Below are 18,366 nucleotides of genomic sequence, written 5' to 3'. Positions count from 1 at the left end.
AATTTATATATATATATATATATATAAATAAAAATAAAAGTTCCAAACTCTAGTGTTTTCCTTTTATGTGAGTTGGTGATCAAACTATTCTATTATAAATATTAGGGAAAATTTGAAAATAAATGCGAATTTTTTTTTTTTTAAATCTCTTTAAAATTGTATTGCTTTATTAATTAAAGTGGTGCTAAAATAACGACACCATATACCCAAGATGTTCCATATAATAGAGACCCGAGAACATGTTACCACCTGGAAACAGAAACGCTGGCTCTAAAAGGGGGAAAAAAAGTTTGATTCAACCCAAAAATATTTTTTTAAATGTTTGATATTTCCTATGTCCTAATTTGGACAACTTTTATAGAATAAAACCATAGAAAGAAACTACCAAAATCATGGATGGTACATGGTTCTAATAACTCTGTTTGTGATGAATTGTAAACAACTCAAAAAGATTCTTCTATGATATATTAAAACCATAGCCAATAGGGTTCCATGATTAAAGCTGAACTAAGTGACTAATATCCATTGGATAAGTATCGTTCGGGAGATATGCTTTGTATGATCTACTTGCAGTGACTCGGTTACCAGCTTCAGTAGGATGAAAAGCGTCCCAGAATACATATTCAGTCCTATTCTGGCATGGAGTTTTGGAAGGTGCGCACTGCCCATATTGGTCTACTGGACAACACCCAACATTCGCAACCTTGAAACCTGAAATGCATAAAGGAAACAATACACAGTCGCTATATATATACTTGTTCAAAAGATTTAGAATATATAGTTACAAAAATTTGTAGTAATGAGACATAAGAAACAGTACAAAAGAACAAAATTAAGTTTGAGGAATTGTACCAAGAACTGATGGATCCCCAGACCCCATCAGATAAGAGTTCACATATATAGCTTTTGCACCAGTAAGATTCCTATTCAGATTATCAACTAGTGATATAAGCTGCTGGTTAAATAGAGTGACCGCATTGTTGATTTCTTCTACACACGCTTTGCCCTTTGTGTCATATAAAGAAATTGAATTTGGAGTGCAGCCTACTACTCCCGCTCCAAATAGTGCAAACTTCCTTGCTCCATTATGGTACAAAGTCTGAAACAAAAAGAGGGGAAGGTGGGAAATTGATCAGGGATTGTCAAAATATTACAATTAAGGTGAAAAGAATGAAAGAATATATTGCACCTAAACCACTAACTGACCTCTATTTGACGAGAATATTGTCTAATAAGAACTCTGGCGTATTGCTCTGGAGTATACTGGTGGCTCGTGTTGTAATTCTTACGCATGAAGTAGTTGTTAATGTAATCATTATTCCCCATTCCAACTGAATATAAGCACTTGTTTAGGTACTTGACGGCTGAGTACTTATTTCCTAGTTTTTTAATAATGCGTGAGACTGTAACCCAGTGATTCTTCAACTGCCCACCCAAGCTGATGCAATCACCCTGCATGTAGAAGTTTAGTCACGTATTGATGATCACTTGTGATGCATTCATACAAAAGCTGATACATATGGTTATTTATGAATAGCTGGGACTTGATTGGAGAAAGGGTTTGTTTATTATTTTCGTTTACCTATTAAACGAGCCGAGGCAAGCCAAGCCCAAGTTTAAGTTTAACGATTAAATAAAATTTAAATATAATAATTTATTTGTGAGTAAGCTTGTAAATGTGAGGCTCAATTTGAATATTTGTATATATATATATATATATATATATTAGTACATGTTCGTATTTATACATGTATAAAAATATAATTGCAAAAGCTCGATTAGATTTTGTAAGTTTGTAAAATGTTATAAGCTATTAATTTATTATTTTTAATTTATTGATAATCTAAATAATCTATTTCATAATAAAAAGTACACATAATATATAACCATACAAAGTATTAGTGAATTATTAATTTTTGTATGTTCATTAACAAAAATCATTCTCGAATTCTTCCAAAAAAAAAATTCTCGAATAAAATAATTCGATTATATCTAGCTATCGATTATTGATATAGATTTGTGAAAAATTAAAATATTTAGTTATGATGTTTACTATATATAGAGAAAGAATTAGTTTATTAAATAACTCTAGAACAACTAATACAAATTCTCATTTCCACTTTTGTGTTTTATTTTATGTTTTACCAATCATGTTAAGCCATTTGTTTTTTNCCTACAAACTCATCATATATATTTATATTGAGTGTGAATTTTGAAAATCTAACTGTTAGATTGCATGTTCTTATTGCATCTTTAATGCTTACAAAATTTCAAGAAAATCAAAGATTAATTGCTATGTCATCAAATAAATGTTATAATTTCAAGTTTTTGTAATCTAAAGTTGTATTTAAAAAATAAGTTAATTGATCAAATAATAAATAATATCCGATTTGAACGAAATTTGATATGCATATTAAGAATACAAGGAACATAAAGTTCAACGGTTAGATTTTCAAAATTCACACTAAAAAAAGAAATATATGAGAAGTTTGAAGAGTTTTTCTTCAAACTAGTTTGGAGAGAAACTTTGTTCTTATTTTTATGGTGGGAATAATGGAAAAAGACTATTATTGTTGTCCACCAGCCATTTACTTTTTATTGGGTTTTGAGGAAATGGGCCTCATTCAGGCCTACCTCATGCATGCACCCTTCATGATAGTTCTAGTTAGAAGAAATTGTTCTCCAATTCACAAAAATATTAAGAAAATTACCTAACACTCCGAAATGTTTGTTTATGTTAAAGACTTTGTATGATTATGGAGCAAGGAAGATGGCCTTGTTTGGAATTGGTCCAATAGGCTGCAGCCCCAGTGAACTGTCTCAAAATAGCCGGGATGGTAAGACGTGTGTACAAAGAATCAATTCAGCCAACCAAATATTCAACAGCAGGTTGAAATCTCTGGTCAAGACGCTCAACAACAATCTCTCAAATGCAACACTTATCTATATAGACTCTTATGGGATCTTCCAAGATATAATAAACAGCCCTTCAACTTATGGTAATTAAATAATTCTCTTTTAGTTAAAATTTTGTGAACTTTGTGCACTGAGTACGACTTTTAATTGTTATTAAAATATGACATGAAATATTCATAGTTCTCTTTCTTTGGTAAATTTTAGGTTTCAAGGTTGCGAATGCCGGGTGCTGTGGAGTAGGGAGGAACAATGGGCTAATTACATGTCTACCTTTGCAAATTCCATGTAAAAATAGGAATGAGTATCTGTTTTGGGATGCTTATCATCCAACTGAGGCAGGGAATGCAATTATCGCCAAGAGAGCTTATAGTGCTCAAGCTGCATCGGATGCTTATCCAATTGATATCCACCGATTAGCCCAGATTTAAAGATGGATCTAATGGGTGCAGCTGGCTCAATAAGATAGAAAGTCCTTGTTATATTTTTCAGTATCACTATTATTGTTGCTATGAGTCTAATATTTTTCTTTTTTATTGATAAGTTGTTATGAGTCTAAGATGTTGTGAGGGTCCTTTTCCGGACAGTGTCCATGCCCAAACTGAAGCAAGGACCCTGGGCCTTTGAATTGTAGAGATAATGTAATAAAGAGAGAGACAAAAATAATTGTTAAGGATCCTTAAAACATTATGAGATATTTCATTACTTTCATTAGTTGTAATTTACAATGTGCTCACTAAGACATGTTATAAAGTCCAAATAAGCTCAAAAATTACTGACTTAGATGGCTATCCAAGCCTCTAAGATTTGTAAGATTTGAATCCCTTTGAATCCAAGTATTTTCTATAGTGGCTGTTTCGGGATATCGGGTGATACTTCTCTTCCTTTTACTATTTTCTTTGAGTTTTTTTTTTTTTTGACAAACTTTTCTCAATGATTTAATTCTGATTCACTCTTGCCGAATGCCTCACCAATGTTGGCTGTTTCTTCCTTTTATAGTGTCACTCTATGGTCCCGGGGTACCATTGATTCCCCTCCTCTGCTTCCCTGGGTACCAGAGCCCACGTTGTGCTAGCCATTCTAATGACTGGTCATTTCCTTGCTTCTCATAGTTTTCTTCTTTTGGTGCTATTTCCCTAAAAGCTTCTTGCTGACTTTCCATTCCAGGATGTCCTTAGAGGGCTGACCTCCAATCTCTCTTCCTTCAAGACTTTTAAACCTTACCTTTTCAGACTCAGCTTTTTGGTTGTCCTTCATTTTGTCATTTTTCCCAGGTGAGCCGAATTCATTCCTACAAGATTGAAGGTTTTCTTGGCTACTTCTCTTTATAGTTCTTCTTTCTGGGTTGCCTGAGGTACCAACCCCCTTGTTCATGAATTGTTACTTTCCAAGCCTTTTGTTCTTTTCTGCATCATAGGGCGATTAAGAAGGACGCATCTGTCCTTTGTTTCTTGTGTTTTTGGGTACTCTTTTTAAACTGTCTCAATCTCCTCTTAGCTATGGTGTACGCCCCGAGGATCCTGAGCCTCTGGTAGCCTCTAGGTATCCCGGCCCAGTTCTTTCACTGGACTCCCTTTGATTTTCTAATTCTGGATAGGCTGGGCTTTTTTTCTTTCCTCCCTTCATTTCATGGGCCTTAAGGCTTGTCCTTTCATGGGTTTTGGGCTTCAAATCTTTTTGGGCTTACCATCCTTTTCCCTTGTGGTAGGCACAACCACTTTAATATTACTTTCTATGGAGTTGGCCTATTGTGCTATTTTTGGGCCTTGGTGTTATGATTTTTTAGACCTTAACATTTAGCCCCTGAGCTCGGGGGTTGCCAGCAGCCCACGCGTGAGTAATTCAAAGTTTTAATTTTCGTAGGACTTTCTTCTTCACTATTTTGATTAACTTTAGGGTTTCCCTTCTTTGTTCTTCAAGATCTTGACTTTCCCACTACCTTCGAGTATCCTGGTCCACTTTTTGAGTTGTGTTTCCTTCTTTCGTAACTCCCCCTTTTGCACAGGACGTGGCAGTTGAATTTTGGAGTGAAAACTTTCCCCACCAATTTTTTACGTTCCCCGTAACTCCCATTAATAACTGCCAATAACTCTCTTCTTTAAAATTTAATTTTTTGGCAACTGGCGCGCCTTTCCATACATCATCTTCTGCAACTGCTCTTTGTGCCATTATCGCAATTACGTCATATTTTCCTTTTACTTCCCAATGTCTTCCATTCTCAAGTTTATCTCCTCCCTTTCTAGTTAATTTGCTTCTCTGTTCTCCTTTCCGTATTCTTCATTCTCTCAACTTCCCTCCTTCCAGTGTACTTTCTGTTCTATGGCTTCCTCTTCCTCTCAAAAAAGGAGGGAGCGTACTTCTAACCCCTCTGAGGGTGAGAGTTCTCCTGGTTTTGCGCAGGGTGAGTCACAGGGGGTCATGGAGCGCCTGACTTTCCTTTTATAGGACCCATGGTACACCCCTAGCCTATTCTTTCCTCTAGTGTCCTATGGTGAGGCCCCTCCGTCCCCTCACGCCTGGTATTTTTTGGCCAGGTGGGTTTTGCCAGTTCCGCTTAGGTCCCAGACCCAAGAGAGATTTTAGATCTCCAGATTAGGCGAAGATCTCGGGAGGCGGTTCCTATTTTTTTCGACTTCGTTCCTGGGAAGATCCCTGGTTGGCCCATATGGGTGGACAGGGAACTTTCTGACGAGGAATTTGTGGGCTGTCTGGAGTGCACTGGGATTCTGAAAGCCATGGCAATTTCCAAGAACCTTGACGGTTTCAGAGATGCTAAAGGTCTTAGGCATTTGGTACGCTGTTGGTGCCCCTCTTTTCATACATTCTTCTTCTCTGTTGGTGAGCTCACAATCACTTTGGAGGATGTGGTCAATAACCTCCTCCTTCTGGTGTTTGGAGGTAAGAGTCCTTTTGACATCAGCCTTTCTAACGAGGATCTTGAAGTTGAAGACAAACTGTTCAGTCATTTTGGCAGGCATACTGCTTCTCTTGGTGGGAAACCTGCCAGAATGGGTAGGTGGGTCTTGAATCTTTCACGAGAGAAAGACAAGGTAGTTAGGCGAGTTGGGTTCTTGGCACTTTGGGTCAGCAAGTTTTTGTTCAGTAAGTACCCCAGGTACGGAGTTAAGTCCGTTATCTTCCCATTGGCAATAAGATTGGCCCAGGGTGCTCAGTATCCTCTAGCCCCCATTTTCATGGGCCATGTTTACTCTCAATTGGATCTGCTTCATGGAGATGACGTTGAAGGCAATTTTTGCTATGCGATCACCTCGTCCCTCTACTGTGCCATTCTCTAGGTATTCATGTGGGACCCTTTTTTAGTTATTTTAGCAAAATGTAGAAATTTGAAGTTTGTAAAAGACAAGTTCCAGGGATCCTTTGATGTAATTAAAGGTCTATGTGGTAGTTCTACTGATAGCCATCCATTATCTTTTTTTGGGCTAGTTTGAAAGGTGGTGTCCTTAATTTGGTTGAATTATTTGATCAAGCAGGGCACTTAAATTGGCGTTCTCCTTGGGAGTTCAGCCCCGAGTTTGCTTATGACTTTGTATTGGCTTCTTTTCTTAGCTCTCTAGGAAATACTTTTGACTTGCGTCCTAGTGATGAAAGCAATTTGGCCTACTTGGCTTGTGTTAGTCCTTCATAGCTTCCAGTGCCCTCCTCAGGTGGCCCCAGGTATAACTATTACTTAGCACACCAGGTACTCCGGCAATTTGGCTTTGATTAGGATATCCCACCGGTGTTTAAGAATTTGGTGCCTTCTCTCCCTTCTCTAGACCAATTCTTGAGGCTCCAAGCCTTTTCTTATTGGTCACGGAGAAGTCCTCAATTTGTTGTGCCTAACTTTCTGAGGGGAGTCTTTGCTTCCAGTGGTTTTGCTGGCTACTGGAGAAGAATTTAGAAATCTTTTGTTGATCTTGTTGGTTCTGGCAAGATTAAGAGAGTTCCTAATCCTACTATTCTTTCTGCTCCTACATCTAACAGGCACCTATCCCTCCCTATTGCTGGTATTGTATCTGCTGCCATAAGCAACAAGACAGGGTTTGCGAAATGGCATGCTTTTAGGGATGGTTGGGTGTGTTATGCACAAGATTTTCCAGAGACTTGGTCAGGATGTGACCTTATTGTTGGTGCCTCTTCTAGTGTGCCAATTAAAAGAGGGGTAGTAGAGGCAATTGGTGCTGCCACTCCCATTGGCAAAGGTAAAGAGAAGAAGATTAAGTAGGAAAAGGTTAAGCAAGCTGATCTTGAAGAGGGAGTTGAGGGTACCGAGGCTGGCCTTAAGACCAAGAAGTGAAAGACCGCAAAATCTCGGAAGCAGTTAGTAATTTTTGAGGAACCTAAGAGAGTGAGCTCCCTTATAGTGGGAAAAAAAGTTGGGCATACTTTAATTCCAAGGACTCGAGTGAAGACTAAGGTAGAGTCTTCTCTCTCTCAGGTTCCTGTGAGTACTTCAGCCTAGGGTTCTTTGGGATCCACTGATTTTGTACCCCAATCTCCCTTAAGACTCTCTGGGAGTACTCGTAGTTGATAAAAGACCACTGGAGACTCTGTAGAGAGAGAGAGAGAAGGGCAGGGCCTCTTTCCTTCTTCTCTCTTTTATTTTATAGTAGCTTATTATTGTTGTTGTAGTGTCTTTTCTTTTCTCTTTTAACTGATAAGTGATTATTTCTTCCTTATAGTCCAAACGCAAGTCAGATCCTAAGAAAGGCAGGAGTGAATCATTTGGTGATGATGTGGTATGGCCCTTTTCTATTTGTGCCTCTTTTGGTTTGTTTTCACCCTTTTCTGGTGCTGTGTATTTATGCATTGTTTTCCTTTTGCAGGTAGAGGTACCTCTTTCCACTACTGGTGGGACTTTAGAGGAAGAAGTTGTTGCTACTCCCACTGCTATTTTCCCAGGTATGGGAGAGGAGCCCCCTAGTGGTGGTATGACTGAGGAAGTTGGGCAGCCAATGCAGGGTGTCCAACCCATTTTGCCTTCTATTCCCCTGGTTACTCAGGATCCTGAAGCTTCCCAGCCCCTTGTTTCCCAAGATCCTCAGCCCGGGCAAACTTTCAGTCCCATCAAAATTGTGTCACTTGAACCTGTGTTAAGCAAAGAACCCTTAGGGGGCGTGTTTCCATCTATACAAGCAGGTGAGCCTCATTCACCCCTTATAAAATACTTAATCTCATCTCTTCATTTTTTTAGTTCCCATTTTCTCTTTCTCTTTTAGGTGAAACCGGTGTTCAATCTGCCCTTGAGGCTGCCTCTTCTTTGGAATCAGAGGGTTTTGAAGGTGCGTGTTGTTCACCTTTATTGTGCTTCCTCTTCTTTCCCCCCTTTTGTGCTTTTCCCTTGCCCTTTCCTTCTATGGCGAGGCCCCCAATATCCTTACCTTCTTCAACGTGCTATTTGTTCTTTCACAGAGTCCTCTAAGAAATCAGAGGAGCAAGAGGAGGAAGCTCCACCACAGGAAGCTAATACTACTTCTCCATTTTTTTTTAACTTTATCTTTCTTCTTTGGTTCTTTCCCCCTTTTTGAACTATGTTTTCTTTTGTAGGTGTTGACATAGGTGTTAGAGAAGTTCGTATTTCCTGAGGTAGCTGTAGGGTCTGCTCAGGTTGCTGAATCTCACGCAGGGACCCCCCGAACCATCCAGAGGGTTGAAAGCTCACTAATCCTTATAAGTGGAGACACAACAATGGGGGAGGCTTCAGAGGTGACTGTTTCAGATCCTGGCTTAGGGCTCCCTGCTTTCTTGGCCCACTTTGATCTTTTGGAGTTCAACAGCCTCCTTGCAAGCCATTTCTATCGCTTTGGGCCTCCCTATGGTAATTTCTTGGGCTTCTTTGTGCCTGTGGAAGGTCTACCATTGCTGGAAGGGTTGTTCAAGGTCCATGGAGATTTTACTAGTGGGTTCAGGGGAGGTGTATTTTTGGCAACATCTTGATGGAGCTGCTATGTGCTATGCTGATTTCTTTGAGAAACTCTTCTCTCGACTCCCTATCTGAGGAAAGACTTTTGGAATGGAGGGGAAAAAGTTTGTCAAAAAAAAAAAAAACTCAAAGAAAATAGTAAAAGGAAGAGAAGTATCACCCGATATCCCGAAACAGCCACTATAGAAAATACTTGGATTCAAAGGGATTCAAATCTTACAAATCTTAGAGGCTTGGATAGCCATCTAAGTCAGTAATTTTTGAGCTTATTTGGACTTTATAACATGTCTTAGTGAGCACATTGTAAATTACAACTAATGAAAGTAATGAAATATCTCATAATGTTTTAAGGATCCTTAACAATTATTTTTGTCTCTCTCTTTATTACATTATCTCTACAATTCAAAGGCCCAGGGTCCTTGCTTCAGTTTGGGCATGGACACTGTCCGGAAAAGGACCCTCACAACATCTTAGACTCATAACAACTTATCAATAAAAAAGAAAAATATTAGACTCATAGCAACAATAATAGTGATACTGAAAAATATAACAAGGACTTTCTATCTTATTGAGCCAGCTGCACCCATTAGATCCATCTTTAAATCTGGGCTAATCGGTGGATATCAATTGGATAAGCATCCGATGCAGCTTGAGCACTATAAGCTCTCTTGGCGATAATTGCATTCCCTGCCTCAGTTGGATGATAAGCATCCCAAAACAGATACTCATTCCTATTTTTACATGGAATTTGCAAAGGTAGACATGTAATTAGCCCATTGTTCCTCCCTACTCCACAGCACCCGGCATTCGCAACCTTGAAACCTAAAATTTACCAAAGAAAGAGAACTATGAATATTTCATGTCATATTTTAATAACAATTAAAAGTCGTACTCAGTGCACAAAGTTCACAAAATTTTAACTAAAAGAGAATTATTTAATTACCATAAGTTGAAGGGCTGTTTATTATATCTTGGAAGATCCCATAAGAGTCTATATAGATAAGTGTTGCATTTGAGAGATTGTTGTTGAGCGTCTTGACCAGAGATTTCAACCTGCTGTTGAATATTTGGTTGGCTGAATTGATTCTTTGTACACACGTCTTACCATCCCGGCTATTTTGAGACAGTTCACTGGGGCTGCAGCCTATTGGACCAATTCCAAACAAGGCCATCTTCCTTGCTCCATAATCATACAAAGTCTTTAACATAAACAAACATTTCGGAGTGTTAGATAATTTTCTTAATATTTTTGTGAATTGGAGAACAATTTCTTCTAACTAGAACTATCATAAAGGGTGCATGCATGAGGTAGGCCTGAATGAGGCCCATTTCCTCAAAACCCAATAAAAAGTAAATGGCTGGTGGAGCCTATATATCTTGGACAACAATAATAGTCTTTTTCCATTATTCCCACCATAAAAATAAGAACAAAGTTTCTCTCCAAACTAGTTTGAAGAAAAACTCTTCAAACTTCTCATATATTTCTTTTTTTAGTGTGAATTTTGAAAATCTAACCGTTGAACTTTATGTTCCTTGTATTCTTAATATGCATATCAAATTTCGTTCAAATCGGATATTATTTATTATTTGATCAATTAACTTATTTTTTAAATACAACTTTAGATTACAAAAACTTGAAATTATAACATTTATTTGATGACATAGCAATTAATCTTTGATTTTCTTGAAATTTTGTAAGCATTAAAGATGCAATAAGAACATGCAATCTAACAGTTAGATTTTCAAAATTCACACTCAATATAAATATATATGATGAGTTTGTAGAGTTTCTCTCTAAACTAGTTTAAAGAGAAACTTTATTCTAATTTGGAGAAAAAATCTTCAAACTTCTCATATATTTCTTTTTTTAGTATGAATTTTGAAAATCTAACCGTTAAACTTTATGTTCCTTGTATTCTTAATATGCATATTAAATTTTATTCAAATCGGATATTATTTACTATTTGATCAATTAACTTATTTTTTAAATACAACTTTAGATTACAAAAACTTGAAATTATAACATTTATTTGATGACATAGCAATTAATCTTTGATTTTCTTGAAATTTTGTAAGAATTAAGGATGTAATAAGAACATGCAATCTAACAGTTAGATTTTCAAAATTCACACTCAATATAAATATATATGATGAGTTTGTAGGGTTTCTCTCTAAACTAGTTTGGAGAGAAACTTTATTCTAAAAATAATTGGCTTTTGATATGTTAATAGAGTATATGGATAAATTAAGGAAAATTTTCTAAAATTAAATTAAAGAAATATAGCACTGGCCTTGAGTTGCTGATTATATTTATCAATTAGGACATCAGCAAATTGTTCAGGTGTATATTGGCTGCCAGTTGAGTAAAATATGGGCATGAAATAGTTATTAAGATAGTCGTTGCTGCCGAATCCAATTGAATATATGCACTTGCTCAAATAATTTGCAGCTGAGTCATTCCCTAGCAAGTTTACCACTTGTGAGACTGTGTTTTGGAAGTTTTTCACTTGCCTACTGAAGCTAATCCTACCTCCCTACAAAGACAAAAGGGATACATAGGTGAACTACATGTATATAACACGATATGAAGTCATATTTGCTAGTTAAAAAAGACAGTGCATCAAAATAGTTACCAGTTGCCGCCCAGTTTCCTCCCTAATTCCAGCAGCTGCAGAAGCATAATTCACTCCTTTCAAAATGTCTCGGCCACTTGCACTTACATAGGGAGGCATATAATCATTGAAACCCAACAGCTCAGCTGTGTAGATACGGAAAAGTATTTTTAGATTTCCAACATGGTGTATACTCAAATATTATGAGTTCAATTACTAAGCTTGGTGTAATTTTTGATTAAAAATATCGCATTCAAAAAATTGCATGGTAGCAACCTTACTCCCAATTCACATAACTATTTCTTAAGTAATGTTTTTGTATTAATATAGGTTAAGGACATTTTTTATGAGTCATAATTTAATGAATACAGATCTGGAAGCAAAAAGTTTCCCTATCAAAATTTACTTTTTCCCCCTTAATATTTTTGTGAAGGAAAATAAAAGAGAATATCTATATATAAATATAATCACAAAACATTTGATAAAAAATTTCATAATTGCTGATGTGACCATTGCTCCAAATAAAAGCTTCAATTTCATATTTAATGCATGTACAAAAATCATGCGCAACGTAAGTTACGTAACTAGGCCGGCACACAGCTCAAGATAGGTACAATAAATTACTAACTAATTTGGGACAAAAACTACGATTACAATGGAGAATAACACATGCTTTTATTAAAGGATTAATCAATGCACACGTGCACCCAAATATTCATTCATATATGGCTAACCATTATTTTCTATTCTAACTAACAGTAATTAGAGTAACTAAAAAAAGACAACCCAAAATCCTCTTCAGGCCAAAAAATAACAATAATAAATAAAAAGGAACCAAAATAGGACTTATGGTAGAAAGATATACAATTTGAAGTCAGTTTGTTTTTTTTTTTTTTTGAAACAAGACAAAGACATTTTATTAAGACAGGCTAGTCAAATCTGCCTGAAGAGCTAATACAACATCTGGTGGTACATTATTCATCCAGACAATCATAAAAGCTAAAGACTTTGCCTTACGTGCTAGAGAGTGGGCCATCTTATTACTTTGTCGGCGTACAAAGGATACAGTAAAATCTGAAAAGTACGAACTGAGAAATAAAATATCCTTTATAAGTTTCTCAATTTAAAGTCAGTTTAGAAACTGGAAAAAAGAAATGAAGAAACAATTTGACTGCTTCACTCGATTAACTCATTGATTTTTTTTTCCCCCTCTTTTAGCAATGAATATAAGCAATCATATGTGCCCATTACAATGGTGATTTTTCTTGAAAAATATTCAGCATGAAATGAGTTTGAATAGTCACCATGTGTCCTCTAGAACATGATAATTTGCTCTTTACTAAAGACAAGAAAACACAAATACATTGTTGTTCCCCTAAAAGGGTACTGTCATTTTTACCAACAACAAACCTAAAAAGGCAATTTTTTTTCAAAACTAATGAAATGGTATATCATATTAAGTGTATAAAAATTATGTTAGTAGTAAACAATATAAAATTAATGTTGTTCTAATCACAACTTCTCAAGAAGTTAATCGCTTTAGTGGCTAGCTAACAAAAACGTTTTCGTTTTTAAGCTAAGTTTAGAGAAAGAGAGGGGGCCCACCAATCACATCAACAGAGGTTTTCCCATTGGAAAACCTTCCAGACGGTCCACCGGGGAAGTCGATCCCATAAGGCCGGTAGTCTGATCTAGCCAAAGATGAGAGTTGATTATTATTGCCATTATCCACCAATGAGTCCCCAAAAATGAAGTAACAAGGTACTTGGGGATCCCCTTCTACCCTATACCATAAACTCAACACCAACACTACTGCACACACAACCCACATCTTGTTATACTCCATTGCCAAATAGGCAAAGCACCTAGAAATGTAAAGCAAAAGAATGAAGGAACTTAATAGTTGCTGTGTATGAGTGTGGAATTTAAAAGCTATGGATAAGTATATATAGAGGGGAGTGACCAAAAAAAAAGTACACATGGTTTTGGTATACAGTTAAGGGAGTTGGTAGAAGCATTTATTTCACACGGATATAATGCCGGCGCTGACACCTCTTTGCTATAAATTTTTTGTGGGAAATGAAATATATTGGATTTGGAATTTCAAACTTCGAAGTGCTGTAAATAGCAAAATGCATTGTCGGTTATCAGTAGTAGTCTTTGCTAATGACCCTTTAATCAATTTATCATTATCTTCTTAATCATGCATTAATGATGGCCAAAGTAATCGTTATGAAAATGCATTTTCCTTTATGGAAAATGCTAACGAGTGCGCTTAGAGTACTAGTTAATAATTCATTTAAAGAAAGTTTTTATAGAAAATGAAAAAAAAGTAAGTAATATTTTGACAGCTTTTTTCATTTTCCATAAAAGTTGTATCAAAACTTTCTTAAAATGAATTATTAACGAGTGCTCTTAGGGTACTTGTTAGCATGACCCTTCTTTTATATATAAGCGCATGAGTTCAATGAGGTTTTTCGCAACTATCATGTTATCAATTTTTTTTTAGTGGTTTTCTTCTCTTTTTTTTTTTTTATATATATATATATATATCTTTCTCTCTCAGAGAGAGAGAGAGAGAGTTACACCTAGTGTAACTCTTATAAACTTACACCTCTTACACTATAGATTTCTAAGATATCTAACTGTTAAAAACAACTACTAAATGCTATTATTTTCTACTTTATTACTTAATTAATACTAGCATTCTCTCTCTCTCTCTCTCTTTCTCTCTCTCCTTATTTATTGCTTTCCACCATATAAAATTTTCTTATACACAATCTAACAAAAAGAATTGAAAAATAATCCCATTTTCATTGATTTCATAAAGAGAGATGCTATGTATATAACATTTTTACAAAAAATCACAGGTGGTTAGTTGTTATTGGTTCAAATTTGAAACTAACACTAAGATTACTTTTTTGCCCAAATAATAACAACCAGTAACAATCTGCCACTTAGAATTTGTTGTAAAAATGTTGTAGACATATTATTTCCCTTTCATAAAACTACCCATAACAAGAGTCAAATGACTTTCAATTTACTCCTTAAAATAAATAAAGAAAGGAACTTAAAATTAAATTAAATTAAATTAAATTAAAAAAAAAAAAAAAGACTTTTGTTAACGAGCGTTGGGCAGCACCCATTAAGTCTACATGATTTTTCTAAATTATCTTGGGAAATCAAGAAAAACAACACACATTAATGATGCGTGTAAGGTGGCATAAAAAACAACAAATATTGCATGCTTTTACTTAAATGCCCATTCAACCATTTTTACCATCTCCCCCATCCTTTGGTTTCTTCATTCATCCTTATCTTTTGATTTTTCCCCCCTTTCCTACATGGCTGTGTGAGGCGCAACATAAAGGTAACGTCAACCATTTGTTATATTCATGAGATGAAACATTTAAAGAAAAAATTTATCTAAAAAAAAAAAAGAATACATAGATAGAATTAGTGGCATAGTAAAAAAAAAATTCAAAATAAACTTATATATTTAATCTCTTACAAACATACATGGCTTTGGTTGGATTGGGTCAACCGGTTATACTTATATATGTTCAATCTCTTGCAAGCACTCTCTTTTCAATATATATTATTAAAATTCACATAATATGCCTAAATATATTCCAAATTTCTAGATTCATCAAAACCAATTCTCAAAAATAAATCAAAGTTAAAATTAAAATAAGGGTAACAAAATAAACATAAAAATATGGTGGGTTGCTTTGAGTCAAATGAATTGAAAAAATTATCAATTCAAACTTGACACAACTTAAGACTTAGATTACATCATTCCTATATATTTCTTTTACTTTGTCTTTAAATTGTAACTAGGAAAAAGAATCTTGCATTTTCTCTTATTTATGGTCATTTGTTTAACAAATAAACCAAAATTAAGACAAATTTAAGCTTGACTATTAAATGAGCTATGCTCAAACATGATAATATATCTATGAATAAGCTCGTGAACATGATAAAAGTTTTATAGTTTATTATAATTAATAATTCCATTCATAGTAAAATTCATTGATTTGTGAAGGGGTAAAAATAGGTAGTCAATGGTTTTACAATATATGAGAGAGACTAAAGTGTAAAATACACCCCCAAAATTTGGGGTCTTGTAATTTTCTCCATAAAGTAGGGCTACTTTAATAAGACGACTAAGATCATGCATTTTCAAGATTGTAAGTAGGATCGGTAAAATCTAACTTATCCTACATTCATGAAAGATCCTACTAAAAACCCAAATTTGCTTTAGGTTGGTTTAAAATAAATAAATAAATAAATAAAAATAAAAACCAATCAACCTAATTGATAGAAATAATCCAATGGACCTTAAACAATGTTGAAGTGTTGAAAATACCTCTATGTAAACTAAAAATATCAAAAACAAATTTCACTTTAAATTACAAACTTATTACATATAGTCTTAGTTATGTGAGATCAAAAAATGATTATCTTCCTAAGTATTTATTTATTATATGTTTATGTTGTTAGAAATGAGATAATTGTATTCTTGTGAGCTTAGCTATTGTGTGTCACTATAAAATAAGCATTTAAATTTACTGATTTATTTCGTTAGGATAGATGCATCAATTGATGGAATAGGAATTAAATCTTTTTTATGCAATTTATTTATTATTTATTTATTTTTTATAAATGAATTCATAATTTATATGATTATTTAACAAGCAAAGTCATTACTAGTGTTTTTTTTTTTTCTTCTAAAAATGTATGATCTTACTAGCCACAATTCCACCAACCTCCATAATCCTATTTAGGATTCCAATTTTGGCAACATTTCCTAGCATGTCCATGACATTTGGGGTTTAAATCTCTCTCAACCCAATCAATTACATTTTTGCCCCTTTTTTTGTAATGATGAACATTGACATCTTAGGTAACCATTGGCATTTGACTCTATTTCAACTAATTTAATAATATTTTCTTATTGTTGGTTCACGTTTTTCATAACTTTTTTATTTTTTTGTTTTTTATTTTCCTTTTCTTCTTTTTTCGCCGTACCTTTTGTCTTTTTCATCTTTTTTTTTTTTTTTTTTTTTTTTTCGTTTCTTCTTCATGTTTTGTTTCTTTTTTTTTTTTTTTTTTTTTTTTTTTTTGTGCTCATCTCACAACTAAAACCTATAAATAATAATTTAAATTTAATATTAGGTTTTTAGTTGTGAGATGAGCACACACACACACACAAAACCCAAAACAATGAAGTGAACAAACACTGAATAGAAGAAACAAAATAAATAAATAAATAAATAAAAGATGAAAAGGACAAAAGGTGGGGCGAAAAAAAGAAGAAGAAAGGAAAAAAAAACACGAAAATAAAAATTATGAACAACGTGAACCAAAAAATAAGAAAATATTATTAAATTAGTTGAGACAAAGTCAAATACCAACGGTTACCTAAGATGACCGTGTTCATTGTTACAAAAAGGGGCAAAATATAATTGATTGGGTTGAGAGAGGATTTAAACCCCAAATTTCATGGACATGCTAGGAAATGTTGTCAAAATCGGAATTCTAAATAGGATTATGGGAGGTTGGTGGAATTGTGGCTAGTAAGATCACACGAAAATAAAAAAAGTTATGAACAACGTGAACCAAAAATAAGAAAATATTATTAAATTAGTTGAGACAAAGTCAAATCCCAACGGTTACCTAAGATGACCATGTTCATTGTTACAAAAAGAGGGGCAAAATATAATTGATTGGGTTGAGAGAGGATTTAAACCCAAATGTCATGGACATGCTAGGAAATGTTGTCAAAATCGGAATTCTAAATAGGATTATGGAGAGGTTGGTGAATGTGGCTAGTAAGATCATACATTANTAGGAAGATAATCATTTTCTGATCCCACATAACTAAGACTATATGGAATAAGTTTGTAATTTAAAGTGAAATTTGTTTTTGATATTTTTAGTTTACATAGAGGTATTTTCAACACTTCAGCATTGTTTAAGGCCCATTGGATTATTTCTATCCATTAGGTTGATTGGGTTTTTGTTTTTTTAAACCAACCTAAAGCAATTTTGGGTTTTTAGTAAGATCTTTTATGAATGTAGGATCAGTTAGATTTTACCGATCCTACTTACAATCCTGAAAATGCACGATCTTAGTCGTCTTACTAAAGTAGCCCTACTTTAGGGAGAAAAATTACAAGATCCCAAATTGTAGGGGTGTATTATACACTTTAGCCTTTCTCATATATAGTAAAACCATTGACTATCTATTTTTACCCCTTCACAAATCAATGAATTTTACTACGAATGGAATTATTAATTATAATAAACTATAAAACTTTTATCATGTTCACAAGCTTATTCATAGATATATTATCATGTTTGAGCTTAGCTCGTTTAATAGTCAAGCTTAAATTTGGCTTAATTTTGGTTTATTTGTTAAACAAATGAACATAAATAAGAGAAAAATGAAAGATTCTTTTTCCTAGTTACAATTCAAAGACAAAGTAAAAGAAATATATATGAAGGATGTAATCTAAGTCTTAAGTTGTGTCAGTTTGAATTAATAATTTTTTCAATTCGCTTGACTCAAAGCAACTCACCATAATTTTAAGTTTATTTTGTTACCCTTATTTTAATTTTAAGTTTGATTTATTTTTGAGAATTGGTTTTGATGAATCTAGAAATTTGGAATATATTTAGGCATATTGTGTGAATTTTAAAAATATATATTGAAAAGAGAGTACTTGCAAGAGATTGAACATATTTAAGTATAACCAGTTAACCCAATCCAACCAGAGCCATGTATGTTTATAAAAGATTAAATATATAAGTTTATTTTGAAATTTTTTTTTTTTACTATGCCACTAATTTTATCTATGTATTTTTATTTTTTTTTAGATAAATTTTTTCTTTAAATGTTCCTTCTCATGAATA

General features: G+C 34.1%; 3 protein-coding genes across 3 annotated transcripts; 1 reads left to right on the top strand and 2 right to left on the bottom strand.

Moving 5' to 3' along the window:
* Positions 1–229: 229 nt before the first annotated feature.
* Positions 230–1,477, bottom strand: LOC112013811 (GDSL esterase/lipase At1g29670). Its single transcript, XM_065776230.1, has 3 exons — positions 1,207–1,477; positions 853–1,099; positions 230–711 (listed from the first exon to the last, which is right to left on the bottom strand). The coding sequence occupies exons 1-3, from the start codon at positions 1,456–1,458 to the stop codon at positions 497–499; spliced, it is 714 nt and encodes a 237-aa protein (XP_065632302.1). The 5' UTR covers positions 1,459–1,477; the 3' UTR covers positions 230–496.
* Positions 1,478–2,717: 1,240 nt separating this feature from the next.
* Positions 2,718–3,607, top strand: LOC112005926 (GDSL esterase/lipase At1g29670). Its single transcript, XM_024038257.2, has 2 exons — positions 2,718–2,999; positions 3,121–3,607. Exons 1-2 carry the CDS (start codon positions 2,735–2,737, stop codon positions 3,342–3,344), a joined length of 489 nt encoding a protein of 162 aa, XP_023894025.1. The 5' UTR covers positions 2,718–2,734; the 3' UTR covers positions 3,345–3,607.
* Positions 3,608–9,171: 5,564 nt separating this feature from the next.
* On the bottom strand, positions 9,172–13,362 carry LOC112005567 (GDSL esterase/lipase At5g45670). Its single transcript, XM_024037884.2, has 5 exons — positions 13,054–13,362; positions 11,470–11,594; positions 11,128–11,370; positions 9,780–10,035; positions 9,172–9,658 (listed from the first exon to the last, which is right to left on the bottom strand). Exons 1-5 carry the CDS (start codon positions 13,292–13,294, stop codon positions 9,435–9,437), a joined length of 1,089 nt encoding a protein of 362 aa, XP_023893652.1. The 5' UTR covers positions 13,295–13,362; the 3' UTR covers positions 9,172–9,434.
* Between the last annotated feature and the right edge of the window lie 5,004 nt (positions 13,363–18,366).

This window comes from Quercus suber, unplaced genomic scaffold (genome assembly GCF_002906115.3).
Source record: "Quercus suber isolate HL8 unplaced genomic scaffold, Cork oak 2.0 scaffold_130, whole genome shotgun sequence".
Lineage (NCBI taxonomy): Eukaryota > Viridiplantae > Streptophyta > Magnoliopsida > Fagales > Fagaceae > Quercus > Quercus suber.
Note: the sequence above shows the minus strand (reverse complement) of the source record. Positions and strands in the feature narration are given on the sequence as shown.

Excerpts from the sequence above, each read along its gene's own strand:
- LOC112005926 (XM_024038257.2), top strand. The coding sequence starts at position 2,735 with ATGTTAAAGACTTTGTATGATTATGGAGCAAGGAAGATGGCCTTGTTT. Across the intron at positions 3,000-3,120 it reads AAACAGCCCTTCAACTTATG|GTTTCAAGGTTGCGAATGCC; the intron begins GTAATTAAATAA and ends GGTAAATTTTAG.
- LOC112013811 (XM_065776230.1), bottom strand. The coding sequence starts at position 1,458 with ATGCAGGGTGATTGCATCAGCTTGGGTGGGCAGTTGAAGAATCACTGG. Across the intron at positions 1,100-1,206 it reads AATATTCTCGTCAAATAGAG|ACTTTGTACCATAATGGAGC; the intron begins GTCAGTTAGTGG and ends TTTTTGTTTCAG. Across the intron at positions 712-852 it reads TGGGGATCCATCAGTTCTTG|GTTTCAAGGTTGCGAATGTT; the intron begins GTACAATTCCTC and ends TATGCATTTCAG.
- LOC112005567 (XM_024037884.2), bottom strand. The coding sequence starts at position 13,294 with ATGGAGTATAACAAGATGTGGGTTGTGTGTGCAGTAGTGTTGGTGTTG. Across the intron at positions 11,371-11,469 it reads AGGAAACTGGGCGGCAACTG|GGAGGTAGGATTAGCTTCAG; the intron begins GTAACTATTTTG and ends TTGTCTTTGTAG. Across the intron at positions 9,659-9,779 it reads AAACAGCCCTTCAACTTATG|GTTTCAAGGTTGCGAATGCC; the intron begins GTAATTAAATAA and ends GGTAAATTTTAG.